At 41.2% G+C, this 14,192-nt stretch overlaps 1 protein-coding gene across 9 annotated transcripts in view; it reads right to left on the bottom strand.

The window, feature by feature from the left end:
• Positions 1-14,192, bottom strand: part of ARSG (arylsulfatase G) — a 118,757-nt gene that overhangs the window by 62,215 nt on the left and 42,350 nt on the right. For all 9 annotated transcript variants that reach the window (XR_014216736.1, XR_014216737.1, XR_014216738.1 and 6 more), the window contains 4 exons: positions 13,950-14,137; positions 12,420-12,467; positions 11,201-11,312; positions 9,509-9,646 (listed from right to left, as the gene is read on the bottom strand). Coding sequence is in view for 2 of the 9 variants with exons in the window: in XM_082212567.1 (XP_082068693.1) it covers positions 9,509-9,646; positions 11,201-11,312; positions 12,420-12,467; positions 13,950-14,137 (486 nt within the window). In the remaining 7 variants the exon portion in view is untranslated. The remainder of the gene's footprint in view (positions 1-9,508; positions 9,647-11,200; positions 11,313-12,419; positions 12,468-13,949; positions 14,138-14,192) is intronic.

The raw sequence follows: 14,192 nt of genomic DNA, 5'->3' as shown, positions 1-14,192 counted from the left end.
TTCTTCTGTTTACTTTTTTCTCCCCTGTTGCTAAGTGCCTCTTTGGAGATTTGAGGCCTATGTGCACAGCACAAGGCTCCGCCCTGAGTGACCGGCTTCAAAAAAGCTGACAGCAGTCATTTCCTCTCCCACAACCTAGTTCCTAATTGCATTAGCTTTTTATTTCCCTGAAGTGATATGCAGACAACGGCTTCTCTTGACACCGCCAACTGCTTTGTTGCAACAGGATGAAGCAGAGCTTGGGCGCTATCCGCCTTCCGTTGCAATTTCCTTCTCAAAACGGCCTTGACCCCAACGCTGCATTGCTAATGAACTTCTTCGCACATCACTTCTCAACAAACCTGTTCATACCATTTAAAGTATAGTCGATATTTTTAAACCCATACATGCATCTTTGCAGGTGCAAAACTCTCTCTTTTTCCAATGTGTTAAGTTGGCTCTTCCAAATAATTGAAGTGTGTGGGGGGTTTTTTGGGGTGTAATTATTTTGTAGGTGTAAACAATAGATGAGTTCAAACTTATGTCATGTGGTGTGGCTCCCCCCCCCCCTCCTAAGTAAGATGTATGGAGTCAATCTTGTCTGGAAACAGGGTGGATAAAAATCAAATTTATTTTTAAAAAAATAATAATTAAAAATCAGATTTTTTTTTATTTAAATAAGATTTTTAAAATAAATGTTTTTGGAGGAAAATTCTTTCTAAAGATAGTTTTCTATTTAAGTTACATTATAGTCCAAAGGCTATTCATCAGGAAATAAGGATTTGTTTTAAGTTTTTCATGTGTGCTAAAACTCAGTCTAAGGTGTTTTTGGTTTTTTTAAGTTTAACCACATCAGTTAACAAACATGGATACATATGCTATAATGTTATTGCTTTAGTTTAAAAAATTGTTTAAATTGTTATTAAGGAAATGATTATTTTTCTCCTTCCAATAAAGAACAGCAGAAAAGTTGTCCAAATATAAACAGTTAACCTATTAAACCTCACAATCATTTCATAATTATCTATGTATTTCGGACTCAAAACGAGGTACCACTGTATAAGAACACAACGAGAAAAGTAACATTTAAAGGGAAAAGTCATATACGGGTGGAGGGAAGTCGTTTTTACTCTCTTTATGTCATCTTAATTTGTATTGATTATTCAATCTGATATGTTGATATTTGAAACTTTTTTCTGCAACCCCCCCCCTCAAAAACCCGCTTTGGTGAGCTGGGGGGACACACTGGAGCCGATTCTGGGTATGCACGGATGCTGGATCCACGGCGTTCCACGCCGTGCACTTCCAGGCAAGTGTGTACAGGATTGCAGCTTTAACTACATAAAAGGAAATCACTTTGCAAATTCCAGGTGGCTTCAACATTCCCACGCAGAATTTGGGGGAAGCCTGGGCAATTATAACCTAGGCTAGGTTATTTTTAAATTGCCAGAGAACATGTCCTGTTTTCTTGTTTACAGCTATATTTGTCTCCTCTAACAAGGCCTGCTCTTCCTCAGGGCCCTCCGAAGGGAAAAGGGCGGGATGACAAATGGTGAAGAGGAACAAGATTACGGCTAGTGCGTGTGCATTTGCGTATTTGTGCGTGTATAAACTCTTGGATGTTGGGAACAAACAAACTCACCGTTCCCAAACGGACTCGCGGTGCCCTGCATGAAATATATCTTTACCATCATTTCCATCTTGCATCGTATCAAGTCTTCCACCGCATGTATGACAAATACACGCCATGAATATTTACAAGTCACGGCACATATTACAATTAAAAAAATTAAAAAATTGGCCATTTCCAAGCAGAGTCGTTTACACCCTGTAGCCTGAATTTCCTTCCATTTCCTATACACGAATTCAAAACTTAGTTGTTCCTAGCACTACCTAATTTCCCTGATTTCATGAACAAGGGAGACAAGCTGCCAGCCATGTGAGATCCACAGACTTCGCTTTGTTGCCATATTCTCCCAATGTGTAACTTAAAAAGAAACACTAATATTACCCCTGAAAAGTCAACGTTCATAAACAGCCTATCACCCTTTCCTTAAAAAATAATTCATTTTTCATTCAAAGGGACCCCACTTTAAAAAGAACAATAAATAAACAAACTGCAAGTTCCTCTCTTCAATCACAATGACCTGAAAAATGAAGGGGAAAGACTATTTATGTATGTGAGCACGGCTGCGCGGATGTTATTGGCCCAGAGATGGAAAGAAGATAAAGTCCTTACAAGAGAAGAATGGCAGTTTAAGTTGATGGATTATGCCAAATTGGCAAAAATGCCCGGAAGAATCAGAAATCAGGAAGACCAGAATTTTAATAAGGAATGGGGAAAATTTTTAATTTACCATAAAAACCATTGTTAACGGTTAAAACTGTTAGTAGGACTGGAATAACACTTGTAGTTTAATGGTGAACTGTGGACATAATGGAGATGTAAAAGATTTGGATTATCATAAAAGACGCAGGAGGAAATGATTCACAATAGGACCCACAAAGGGGAAGAGAGAAGTCCAGGAGATTCTTTAGAATCTTGTTTTTATGTTGCATATTGGATATGTGATTGCAAAACTTTGATCTGAAAACCAAATAAACAAATTTAAGAAAAAGAAAAGAAAGAAAAAGGAAGGGGAAAGGAAAGCTGAACTGTTTTACTGCATCAGTTCCCAACCTTTGGGGCGATACGGACACATTTTCAAACTAGGGAAACTGTTGTGGTTACCACACACTAACTCTAACTCATTCTATTGCTACAACAGAATGCTTCTTTCCTGCCTAATTACAATGGAGAGAGAGGGAGAAGGGGATCCTTTGCAATACTTCAAACAAAATAATGATCGCAAAAACCAAGGTTGGCTCTCCTATACAAACAGACTAAGCAGCTGCCTTGTGTGGTATATAATTCAATGGGCTCAGCTGTTGTTAGGATCTGAAGAAACTGGTCCCTTCCTGCATTGCTGGACCATTATAGCCTGGAATTGTTTTATAATCAATCCCTCTTCAAAGGGAATTCTGGGAATTTAGAGCTCTGTGAGGCCTCCTAATAGCTCTCAGCACCTTTTAACAAACTACAGCTCCCAGAATTCCTTGGGGGAAGCCATGAGAGTTTGAAGTGGCATCATAGCACTTTAAATGTACTCACGGAACAATGTCTCTGAGAAAGCCAAGGTCACTTTCCCCAAGCAGTTGTGCTCCTGATGTTATTGGACTCCACCTCCCATCAGCCCAAGCAAGACCGGTGGTCAAGGCCAATGGGAGCTGTAGTCCAAAAACATCTGGAAGGCCAACAGGTTGGGAGGAGACTTTGCTGGGACAACAATTACAGAGCCCTGCACAATGAAGACCCTGATCATATTGGCTCACCGCAAGAAGAGAAACTGAACTATAGAGTAGCTACGGGCAGGCCTTCAGCATTTAGACATCAGGAGACTTGTGTCTTCTCTTTTCACTGGGCTGGGCTCAGAATCTACTCAAGGGAATAAGCTAACATGGATCGGAAAACCAGTTACTATAATCGTCAAGTTCATGCACAAACATGGGCAAGATTAGCAGCCCGGTGACTGCCAAATATCCCGAGGGCTGTATCTAACACTAGTCCAACTCAAAATAAACCCACTGAAATTAAAGACCAGGATCAACTAAAGACTATTTAATTTAAATGGATCTATTCTGAGCAGGGCTAGCACCCTGAGGTTCCCGCGACATTCAAGAACCAGCGAGCAGTTTTAGACATATCAATTCAGTTTAAATTTTCTTCAGAGTGTAAGAACTTAAGAAGAGCTTGCTGAATCAGGCCAGTGGTCCATCTACTGCAGCGTTTTTTTCTCTCACAATGGCCAACCAGATGCCTGTTCGAAACCCTCAAGCAGAACATGAGAGCAAGCGAACAGCAGCTTTGTTTGGAATATTTGTGGAAGAACAGTCATGAGGGTTTGGCCCATTTATTTACAGTGCAGTAAGGACAAAGCTTCTCCTAGGTGGAGAGAAACCCTGACAGGATTTGTTTCAGTTCCGTCCAGCCCTGAGCCCTCTCGGTTCCTTGAAGGAACAACACACAAGGAAAAAGGAGGCAGGCAAATCCATAAATTTTGAAGATTTAGTAAATAATTCCAGCGTGGGGCACTCATGATAGCTGGCTTTACCTTCTTGCTGTCTCCGTCCCAGAACTGTCCGTTCTCCTGAGGATTAGGCTTGCTATCTATCATGAGGTAGTCATCAACTTATTTAATTATAAAGCACACGGGGGCAATTAACCCAGTTTTTACTTGGGAGTCTTAAGAACAAAACCGGATCAGGCAAGCTGAAAATTAATATTTAATAATATTAATTATTATTAACTGCTCAAGACAGCAAAAGGCCCAAGAGAACGGTTTCCTGGATCAGCTTCACTGACTTATGTAAGAGATTAACTGGATCTATCCGGTTCTTGATACCCAATTAAAGAGAATCCCTGCAATTAGTTAAAAAGCTTTTTCATTAACCCAACACCCAGTAGCCTGTACCTTGATCTAACTTGGGTACAAGTAGTTCTGAAATAGTAACAGTAAAATCAGCTATATCACTTCAGGTCACAAACATTTATCCCGGTGCTCAAAACCATGTAACAATGTTTCGATTAAAAAAAAAAACTAGTTAGATCCAGTTCAAGCATAGGTTTGTATGTGTGGCTTGACTTTTGCTTCTTGTGACAATTCAGATGCAGAACTTTGTCAATCACATCGACAACCCCCCAGGCAGGTAAGAGTTTTACAAGGCTACTTTGAAATCTCTGTGTGCCTACTCAGAAGTAAACCAAAATGAACTCAGTGGGTCTTGTTTCCAGGTAACGGAGTCTTAAGTATATTCACAGCCCAGAATTTCATATTTCAAAAATCAAAATATCTGATTCCATACAATGAGGGGAGGAACATTTAAAGAAGACAACAGAGTGCGCTAGGTACACATTTTTTTTAAAATCTAATTAAACATTTATCAAGCTTAGGACAAAATCAAAGCAATCGCTGCCGCTTCAGAAGTCACTGAATATTTTACAGCTTGCAAAATAAAACTTGCAACTGATTCAGTTACATAAGGCTACAGCTAAACCTTAAAATTTGCCTGCGCCAGTATCACACACACCTTCGTTTCTACAAAGTAACAGTGCAAAATCGGTGGCAAAATCTGCTGATTTGATCTTGATGGCATGGATATAGGAAGGATCAATGCCACCAACATTGGTTCAGCCTTCATTGGTTCTGTTTACATAGCACACCCAAGGAACTGGAAGAGATCTCACTTTGTTCATGCTACTCTTTCGACAAACGCAAAATCATAAAGGATTACATCAGAATGAGGGTGACCTATGCTTGCATCTGAAGGTGATATACAGTGGTACCTCAGGTTACATACGCTTCAGGTTACAGACTCCGCTAACCCAGAAATAGTACCTCGGGTTAAGAACTTTGCTTCAGGATGAGAACAGAAATCGCACGGCGGTGGCACGGCAGCAGTGGGAGGCCTCATTAGCTAAAGTGGTGTTTCAGGTTAAGAACAGTTTCAGGTTAAGAACAGACCTCCAGAAGGAATTAAGTACGTAACCAGTGGTACCACGGTACAAGACACTATTGAGAGATAAGGACTGGGCTATTTGCCCAAAGTGATAATTAACGGAAGTCAATCAGAGGTGCTTAATTCTACAGAATTAAAGGAATAGTGAAAAAATAAGCAGAAGCCAGCATTTAACATGCACAGTAAGGCAATTATATCAGTCCTCCTTTACTGTTCCAGCTGATTGTTCAACTGGTGAATTATGGGTTAGTGCTTACAGAGGGACGCAGGTGGTGATGGGAAGGTCGGCAGTTCGAATCCCCATGATGGGGTAAGTTCCCGTTGCTCTGTCCCAGCTCCTGCCAACCTAGCAGTTCGAAAGCATGCCAGTGCGAGTAGATAAATAGGTACCGCTATGGTGGGAAGGTAAACAGTGTTTCTGTGTGCTCTGGCTTCTGTCAAAGTGTTCCATTGCGCCAGAAGTGGTTTAGTCATGCTGGCCACATGACCCAGAAAACTGTCTGTGGACAAATGTCGACTCCCTTGGCCTGAAAGTGAGATGAGCCCCGCAACCCCATAGTCGCCTTTGACTTAACGTCCAGGGGTCCTTTCCCTTTCCCTAGTACTTATAGATCATTGTGTAATGCTTGGCCATACTTAGTGGATACAAGGGCTTTGTTTTATTCTTTTTGTCAACAATGAACTTTTAAAAGCCCATCTATTAGTGTTTTATATACCCTATATTGTTCTTGACTTATCTCACATTATCATACTGTAATTAATTGTGGAACATATCCTGTAATGTTGGATGCTAATCTGTACTTCTTGCATGGTTTATTTCTATGGATGATGGCATCACTGCGGCTGCCGTAAGGTTAATATAAAATATTATGAATTATCTGTGACCCTGATATAAGCTCCTATCTCAGATGTGATCTGGTAGGAATAATTAACATCCTGATCCTAATTGTTGCAGAAAAAAATAAGCAAACCCTTGTGCTTCTCAGTAAAACTTAATTATCACCCTCCTGTAAGCAGGAACCAGACTCCACAGACTGCTGAATCTCTTTTAAGGTAAATTTATTATTCAGGAACTAAAGATAGAAAGATACAGTGTTCCCAAAATTAAGATCCTGTCCACTTCAAAACACAACAGTAAACGAGGAGGAACAAACACTTCTAGACTTTTGCTGCTTTGCGGGCAGGATTCAATTATCTACTGGCAAATTCAGGTCTGACAATTAAAGTAGATTTGGCACTCATGTGCAACCAACCTGCTGGTGGTAGAGTGGGGCAGGACCAGTCTTTTCGTAGTAAGGAAAGTATCCAGAAAAAGCACTAGAAACTGTGGGACAGTAACACAACGTTACATAACCTCCTTGCAAACAAATAATAATGCATGATCAATTTCACAAACTTTGTGAAATCATGATGAATGCCCAATAGAGAGATCTGGAAGAGCCCACAGATAATCCCAAAGCTCACCTAAGAAATTTTTGAGTGTCCAGGTCTCAAAGCAATTTAGAAGACGTCTAAAGACTTTTAGGCTCTTCTTATATCCCAGCATTCTAACTTTCTCTTCCCATGAGGATTTGCGATTTACTAAGCTACTTTGATTAATAAAATTATCCAGGTCCATTTTGTTGCTCCCCATTGTATCATTCACACTACTACATAGATACCGCTTCCTGGGTGTTTCTGGGCACCTTAAGTATTAGGTATTGTTCTTTAAAATGTTGTTTTTTAAAAAAAAAAGTCAGTGAACTGCCCACAGGACTTGGGTGAGGGGAAGAATAGAAATGTCATAAATAAAATAGCTGTGCTGGTTTCCTTAAAAACCAACAAAAAACCCCAACAAAACGCTGAAGCTCTATTTTCTTGAGAAACACAGCTAAATAACTTTATTGAAATAATACAACAAAATCACAGAACCATTGGCTTCTCCCTGCCCCCCAACCACAACCACCCACCCACCCAATTTTCAGACTCTGATTAATTCAGAGACTCATTTCATTTCAATTATCATCCTTTCCCTTTGGTGCAGGAAGGCTTTTCTTTCCTGCTACGCCTTTTGTTTCCTGTTACGCTACGGTGCACCTGCACTCAAAATGCTATGAAAAGTTTGAGCCACCTTGCCGCAAAAAGGATACTGAAGAGATGAAGAACCATCAGAAAAGTAGAACTCTCTTTACACAACACTTGGGGCTTTTTGGTTTAGAAATAAACAAGAGAGGAGAAAATATATATATAAAAATAAAATAAATGCAAGGGGTGAAGAAAGTCAACAACAACAACAACAACAACAACAACAACAACAATAATAATAATAATAATTTATTTATATCCCGCCCTCCCCAGCCGAAGCGGGGCTCAGAACGGCTAACAACAGTAAAATGATAAAACATTCTAAAATCAGAGAAGGAAGCTATATCTAATGAAGGTGAATGTTCAAGACAGACAAAAAGGATGTCCTCTTTCACAAAATGCAGAATTAAACTATAGAATTTGTTTCCACAGGGCGTAGTGAGGCTCACCAGTTTGGATGGCTTAAGAATGGGATTTTTAAGGAGGAGAAGGCTGCCAATAACTATTATCCATGATGGCGATTTTATATGGTTTCAGAGGTAGTATCCTTCTGAACACCAGTTACTGGGGAATCACAAATAAGGAGAAACCTGTTACACTCAGGTTCCACTTACATGCTTTCCAGAGGCATCTGGTCAGCCATGGGAAGAACAGGATGATATTGTTATGTCCTCTAGCTGCCTCGTTTTAATACACCTCACCTGAAAAGTCTCCAGCTGCTCAGTCAGCTTGTGAACAAAGAAAGTCATCTATTTATTGAATTTCTATACCGCCCTATACTCGCAGGTCTCAGTTCAGAGAGATTTTTATAGCACAGTGGTACCTCAGGTTAAGAACTTAATTCATTCTGGAGGTCCGTTCTTAACCTGAAAGTGTTCTTAATCTGAGGTACCACTTTAGCTAATGGGGCCTCCCGCTGCCGCCACGCGATTTCTGTTCTCCTCCTGAGGTAAAGTTCTTAACCCGAGGTACTATTTCTGGGTTAGCAGAGTCTGTAAGCTGAAGCGGCTGTAACCTAAAGTGTCTTCCACCTGAGGTACCACTGCACAAGATGACAACGCTGAGCTGTTGAGATGTTCAACTCTGAGCAACGTTACTTAGAACAAACCTGGCTGTACTACCAAAGCAGTGGAGAACCATGGCACCTCAAATTTCAAGTAGCGCCCTGTGTTGGTGTATTGCCAACATAAACTTGGAACAAGTCTTGAAGCACATCCTTGAGGCACGCCTAAAACATCTGCTTAGCAACGAGAATTTTCCCCAGCGACAGGTGTCTTTTTCAGGGCATGGCTGGAGAGATGCAACTTCTTCAGGTCGGCTGATCAGCCTTTTCAAAAAAAGAGCAATGTGTCATTCTAAGGTTGGAGCTGGTTTATTTAGTGCCGCATTGAATTGCTTTTCGGGCAGAACAGAAGAAGATTCACGAAACAGAGACTGAAATCCGGGTACCTTGTTGTCAGAGCTCTGTTGGGATTGCACCAGCACAAGTACACAAATAGAAAGTTGTTCTCATGGACGTATTTCAGGAATATTTGGGCTGCTTGGCTTTGAGTTGCGCATGTCATTATTATTTTCGCATTGTATATATTAATTAAGATTTCATGAATTAGAAATTGTTGAAATGTCATACATTACTGCTAATGATTTTTTGGTAAACTACAGAGTTGTTAAGTTAGTGAAATTAGACAGCATTAACCGTGGCTGGAAGGCTTGTTTCAGTCAGTCATAATGAGGCATAATGCAAAACTGCAGTTAGCAAAAGCTCCCAATCTCCTCCTCACTGCTGTACTGCACGAGGAGAAGAAAGTGTGCAAGCCTTAGGGTTAGGCAGGCCCATTCATGTAATGCAGCTAAGTCATAATTTAGTGTTACATCCAAATAAGATAACTGACTACTGAGATGTCCTCACCTTGCATGCTGAATGAACTGAATCGCCTTCTCTGTGTATTTGGCAGCCAGGCTGGTTAGGTCCACGGGCTGTTGGACAATTGTGAGGTTTTCAAAAAGAGGTAGTGCTATTTCAGGATAACAGTCTTTCTGATGTTTCCTGGGTGGGGAAAGATGATGATGATGATGATGATTATTATTATTATTATTATTGGAAAGGTGTGGTTAAGCAATGATAGGGTACAAGAGAATCTATTTTTAAAATCTAGTTAGTTTTTCTTTCATTGATATCTATTATAAAACAGAGGTTTATAAAATTATGAACAGAGGGGGAAGAGTAAATAAAGAGAATTCTCTCTCTCACCCACCCACCCACCCACAGATACTACTAGAACTCAGGGTCATTCAACAAAGCTTAATGGCAGAAAATTCAGGGCAGGAAAAAGGAAGTACTTGTTCACTCAGCAAATAATTAATATATGAAAATCACTGTCACATGATGTGGTGAAGGTTGCTGCCTTAGATGGTGCTCTGCAAACCTCGTAGGACTACAACTCCCATCAGCCCCACCCATCATGGCCAATGGTCAGGGATGATGGGAGTTGTAGACTATCAAAACATGTGGCGGTCACCAGCTTGGGGAAAGCTGCTTACATATCCAACAGCAAACTCATTCTTCCAGTGTGGGTTCTTACATGTCAGTTTGCATTTCTTAGTTCTTAGATCTGATGTGTAGAGCTATTTCCTATTCTAATTACTTCAAGAAGGTTCTGCAAGCTTCTCTGTTTGAAAGAAACAAGCAGAAGGTTCCTGATGCTTGGGTTATTCCTTCAGAGAAGCTGAGTACAGCTGGTTTTAAACTGGTTCTGTTACCTCTTTCTGACAAGGTTATGCTGTCTATAGTAATAGTTACAACATGACATTCCGGGGACCTTTCCTTAATCATTCAAGGACTGTATAACACAAGAATGTATTAAGAAGGAAGAAATATATCTGCGTTGGATTTAATTAAATAGGTTATATACCTTAAGGATTGTATATGGTCTACATCCTAGACTTGATTCACATGTTAGGATGTAACCAGTAAAGAAATTTGTTTCAAACATTATCATTCAGCCTGTTGTGCTCTATATGTTGCAACTATTGCATCTGCGTAACAAGGTATTGTATTTGTTTTGAGTCTATAATAATAGTCCAGAAGAAGCCTGGTTTTCACTTTCTTTTTCTACCTCTTTGTTCTGGTGCAGTGTTCTGTGTGCTTAGTGTTAAAGTTTAGTATTATAAGTTATTGTACGTTTAAGTTAAGTCTGCTGCAACTGGATTTCTTATGGACAGGGCCAATCCTGAATGCATTGGATTTGAGACCATTATGCTCATTTGCCTTCAGCAGCAGTAAAGCTCTGCTGGATGAAATACAATTGCCTCTGAGAATCCTGCAACGTGTATAAGTTTTTACTCTGCTAACTATACGTTGGAGTTCTGCTCCAGATCAATACTGAGTAGAATTTCATGACATGATTTGGCCAAAATGACCCTGTCCATACACAAAAGGCAGATTTACAAGAGCCTTTGGCAGGCATCTCTGATTACCTAACATGGGGGACAAACAAGAGGGGATGTCTCTCTCTGTCATGCCTCAGTTGTGAATTTCCCAGCAGAATCTGGCTCCTACTGAGTTCCGGAAGCCTGTCTGCAAGGACACCAGGAATCATACCTCATTGCTGCAGTGTGCCCGGGGCAAGCTGGGCAAAGAGGGAGGTTATAGCCCGGTGTGTCAGTGCAGCCCATATCATGGCTATAGGGTATCCCCAGGTAGTAATCAAAACCTGGAATTAAAGCCACAGTATTAGAATATGCAAGGCCACTTGTTGTGACCAGAAAACAATTTTGGGTTGTTTCTAAGGAAACAGGTTTATACTGTTGGTTGTATAAAGTCCATCTGCAACCACTGCAGTCACAAGAAGTGTTGCGACCAGGCAAAACAGCTGTCCCAAGTTCCACTGCTGACAATTCAACCCATGCAGGCAAATATCTGAACTTCCCCCGCAAAAATCCGCTCTTTAAAGCTGAATCGGAACAAACATCAATTCGTGTTTTCCGTGGATTGGCGTTCGCTCCGAATGAGCTTTAAAGAGCAGGTTTTCACAGGGAAAGCTCTGGAGCGAAAAGAAAAAGGAATTTAAAAAGAAGGAAGGGGCCTATTAAGCCTTAACTGCAGATAGCATCAGTACAGAGAAGGGAGTTTGCTCCAGGAAGGGCTCATGCAATCTAGTCTTGATGTCTTCACTGTAATTGGGAGATTAGACTCCAAGGGTTTGTTCTTACTGAGGCAGTAAATCTGAGTAATGATTTAAGGGCAGGGGCTGACCTAATCAAATGCTTCTCTATACAAAACCTCGCCCTAGCCATAGAAAACTAGCATTTCAAGAAGAGAGTTTTCATCTTGACACGTTATATAATAATACTTTATTATTTATACCCCGCCCGTCTGGCTGGGTTTCCCCAGCCACTCTGGGCGGCTTCCAACCAAATATTAAAAACAATACAGCGTCAGACATTAAAAACTTCCCTAAACAGGGCCGCCTTCAGTTGTCTTTAAAAAGTAAAATAGTTGTTTATTGCCTTGACATCTGCTGGGAGGGCATTCCACAGGGCGGGCGCCACTACCGAGAAGGCCCTCTGCCTAGTTCCCTGTAACCTCACTTCTCGCAGCGAGGGAACCGCCAGAAGGCCCTCAGCAAGGGACCTCAGTGTCCGGGCTGGATGAAATTTAATAATAATTTAGGAGGGCTTGACACTGAGGGCATGCACTGGTACAAAGAAACACCCAAGCACGTGAGCTCACATCTAAAGTTTCAAGTCTTGAGCAAGAACCAGGCCTAAATCTGCAGTGGACGTTCGGATTTCAAGATGGGGTAGGGGGGAACACTTACCACGAAAGTTGGGATGATAAGGGCCGTTGTGTCCCAAGTGCCATTTCCCTGAAAGGAAGCAATTGCCAGAAGAACAATATTAGCAACTCATATGTACCAGTGACTGGAGAGAGTACTTAATGCCTTTTATCTGAGATGTGGTAAACAGGGCTGTGCAAAGAGGTGACCAGTGGGATTAGGCCATCAAACTCGAGGAGCCTTCAGGTAGCCCCTTCTATGAACACCAAGATGCAGACATAGCGAGCTCTTAAAAGTTATTTCTTTCTGGCCAATTAATAGCATCCCTCAAGGGAGAGGACACAAGGACCTAGTCAGGAAATTCCCAGCCATCATTCTTGAAGTAGAGGAGAATTTCCTGCACATTCAGTTGCCAGTGTATGACCCAGATCTGTGATTATTATGCCTCCCTTTCACGGCAGAATGGAAAGCAAAATGTATCTTTCTCTTCCACCAGTGATGCAGCATCCCAGATGCTCCCCCATAGTCTCACGCAAGGGGTGCCTGAAATTCACATGCCATTATTTGTTCGTGGATTTGTTCGTGCAAAGGGCCTCACTGCAGATTACCATAATCATCAAAACAAATGCAACGTAAAAGAAGTAAAAAAAAAACCCTCAAACCAGCAATAAAACACAAAGATTAAAAGCAGAAAAAAACAGCATTGTGTGGTATTCAACTAAATAAATGTGTGAGCCAAATGTCTTGCACATGGGCAACAGGACTTTCCCATGTTTTTCCCCCCATGTGTGCTGACCTCCAAAATCTGCTCTGAAGGATTGGGGGGGGACCCAGATTCAGGGCGTGGGGAGTCCCATTGTGCAAGTTGAAGTTGACAATAAACTACTTTGCGCTACTTTAAATAAAGCCCATTATGTGGCTTTTAAAATACCCATTAAAATAGAGAACAGATGGGGTTTGGCTGACACGCTCAAAAGGCAATAGAGATTTACCAGGCAAACATTTTTAACAAGCAAACGTTTTTAGATAGTTCCATAGGTTGGGTGTCCCCGCAGAAAAGGCCCTCTTTCTGGCAAAAGGTGGGGGAACCCAAAGAACAGCCTCTGAAGATCACAATTTCGCCCATGGTGAACCCTAACAATGTAACCAGAAATGCTGCTTTTATTGACAATGCAAGATACTACGCCAATGGTGTTTAGTATCAGCCTAATGTGGAATTGATGTGGCCAACAGACTGTGAGCAAGGAAATCCCTGGTTCACATCTCACCGCTGCCATGAACTTCAGAGGTAGCTTTGGACAACTCTATCTCTCTCTCTCTCTCTGCCTGAGTCTCACATCTGCATTATGGATGTACTTCTGCTAATCTCTTTACAGGATTTTTGTACAGAGATGATTTGTGGGAAGGACTTTGAACACTCAAAAAGCATGGGGAAATATGCAGAGTTGTGCTATTTATAATATAATTTAGCAGAAATATAGGTATAGATACACAGATATGTAGATACGTATAAAAACAAGAACCCTTTATACAAAACCAGGTTAATTTTCTATTGGAGGTCAGTTAAATTACCTATCGCAGCAGTGAGGTAGCCAGCTTCCTTCAGAACATCTCCCAAGGTTGTCTCGTTCAACGGGAGGCCGGCCACCGAGGTGACAGCAAAATTGTGGGTCACTCCATTGCGAAGGCCAAGGCGGCCTGTAAGCAGAGAAGCTCGTGATGGGGAACAGGTGGATGCCGCTGAATGGAAATCAATAAATCTAGAGGAGGCAAAAAAAGAAGAGAGGTTCCAACTATTATTTACCATTTATTGTG

The sequence above is a fragment of the Podarcis vaucheri genome (assembly GCF_965113315.1).
Source record: "Podarcis vaucheri genome assembly, chromosome: 2".
NCBI lineage: Eukaryota > Metazoa > Chordata > Lepidosauria > Squamata > Lacertidae > Podarcis > Podarcis vaucheri.
Note: the sequence above shows the minus strand (reverse complement) of the source record. Positions and strands in the feature narration are given on the sequence as shown.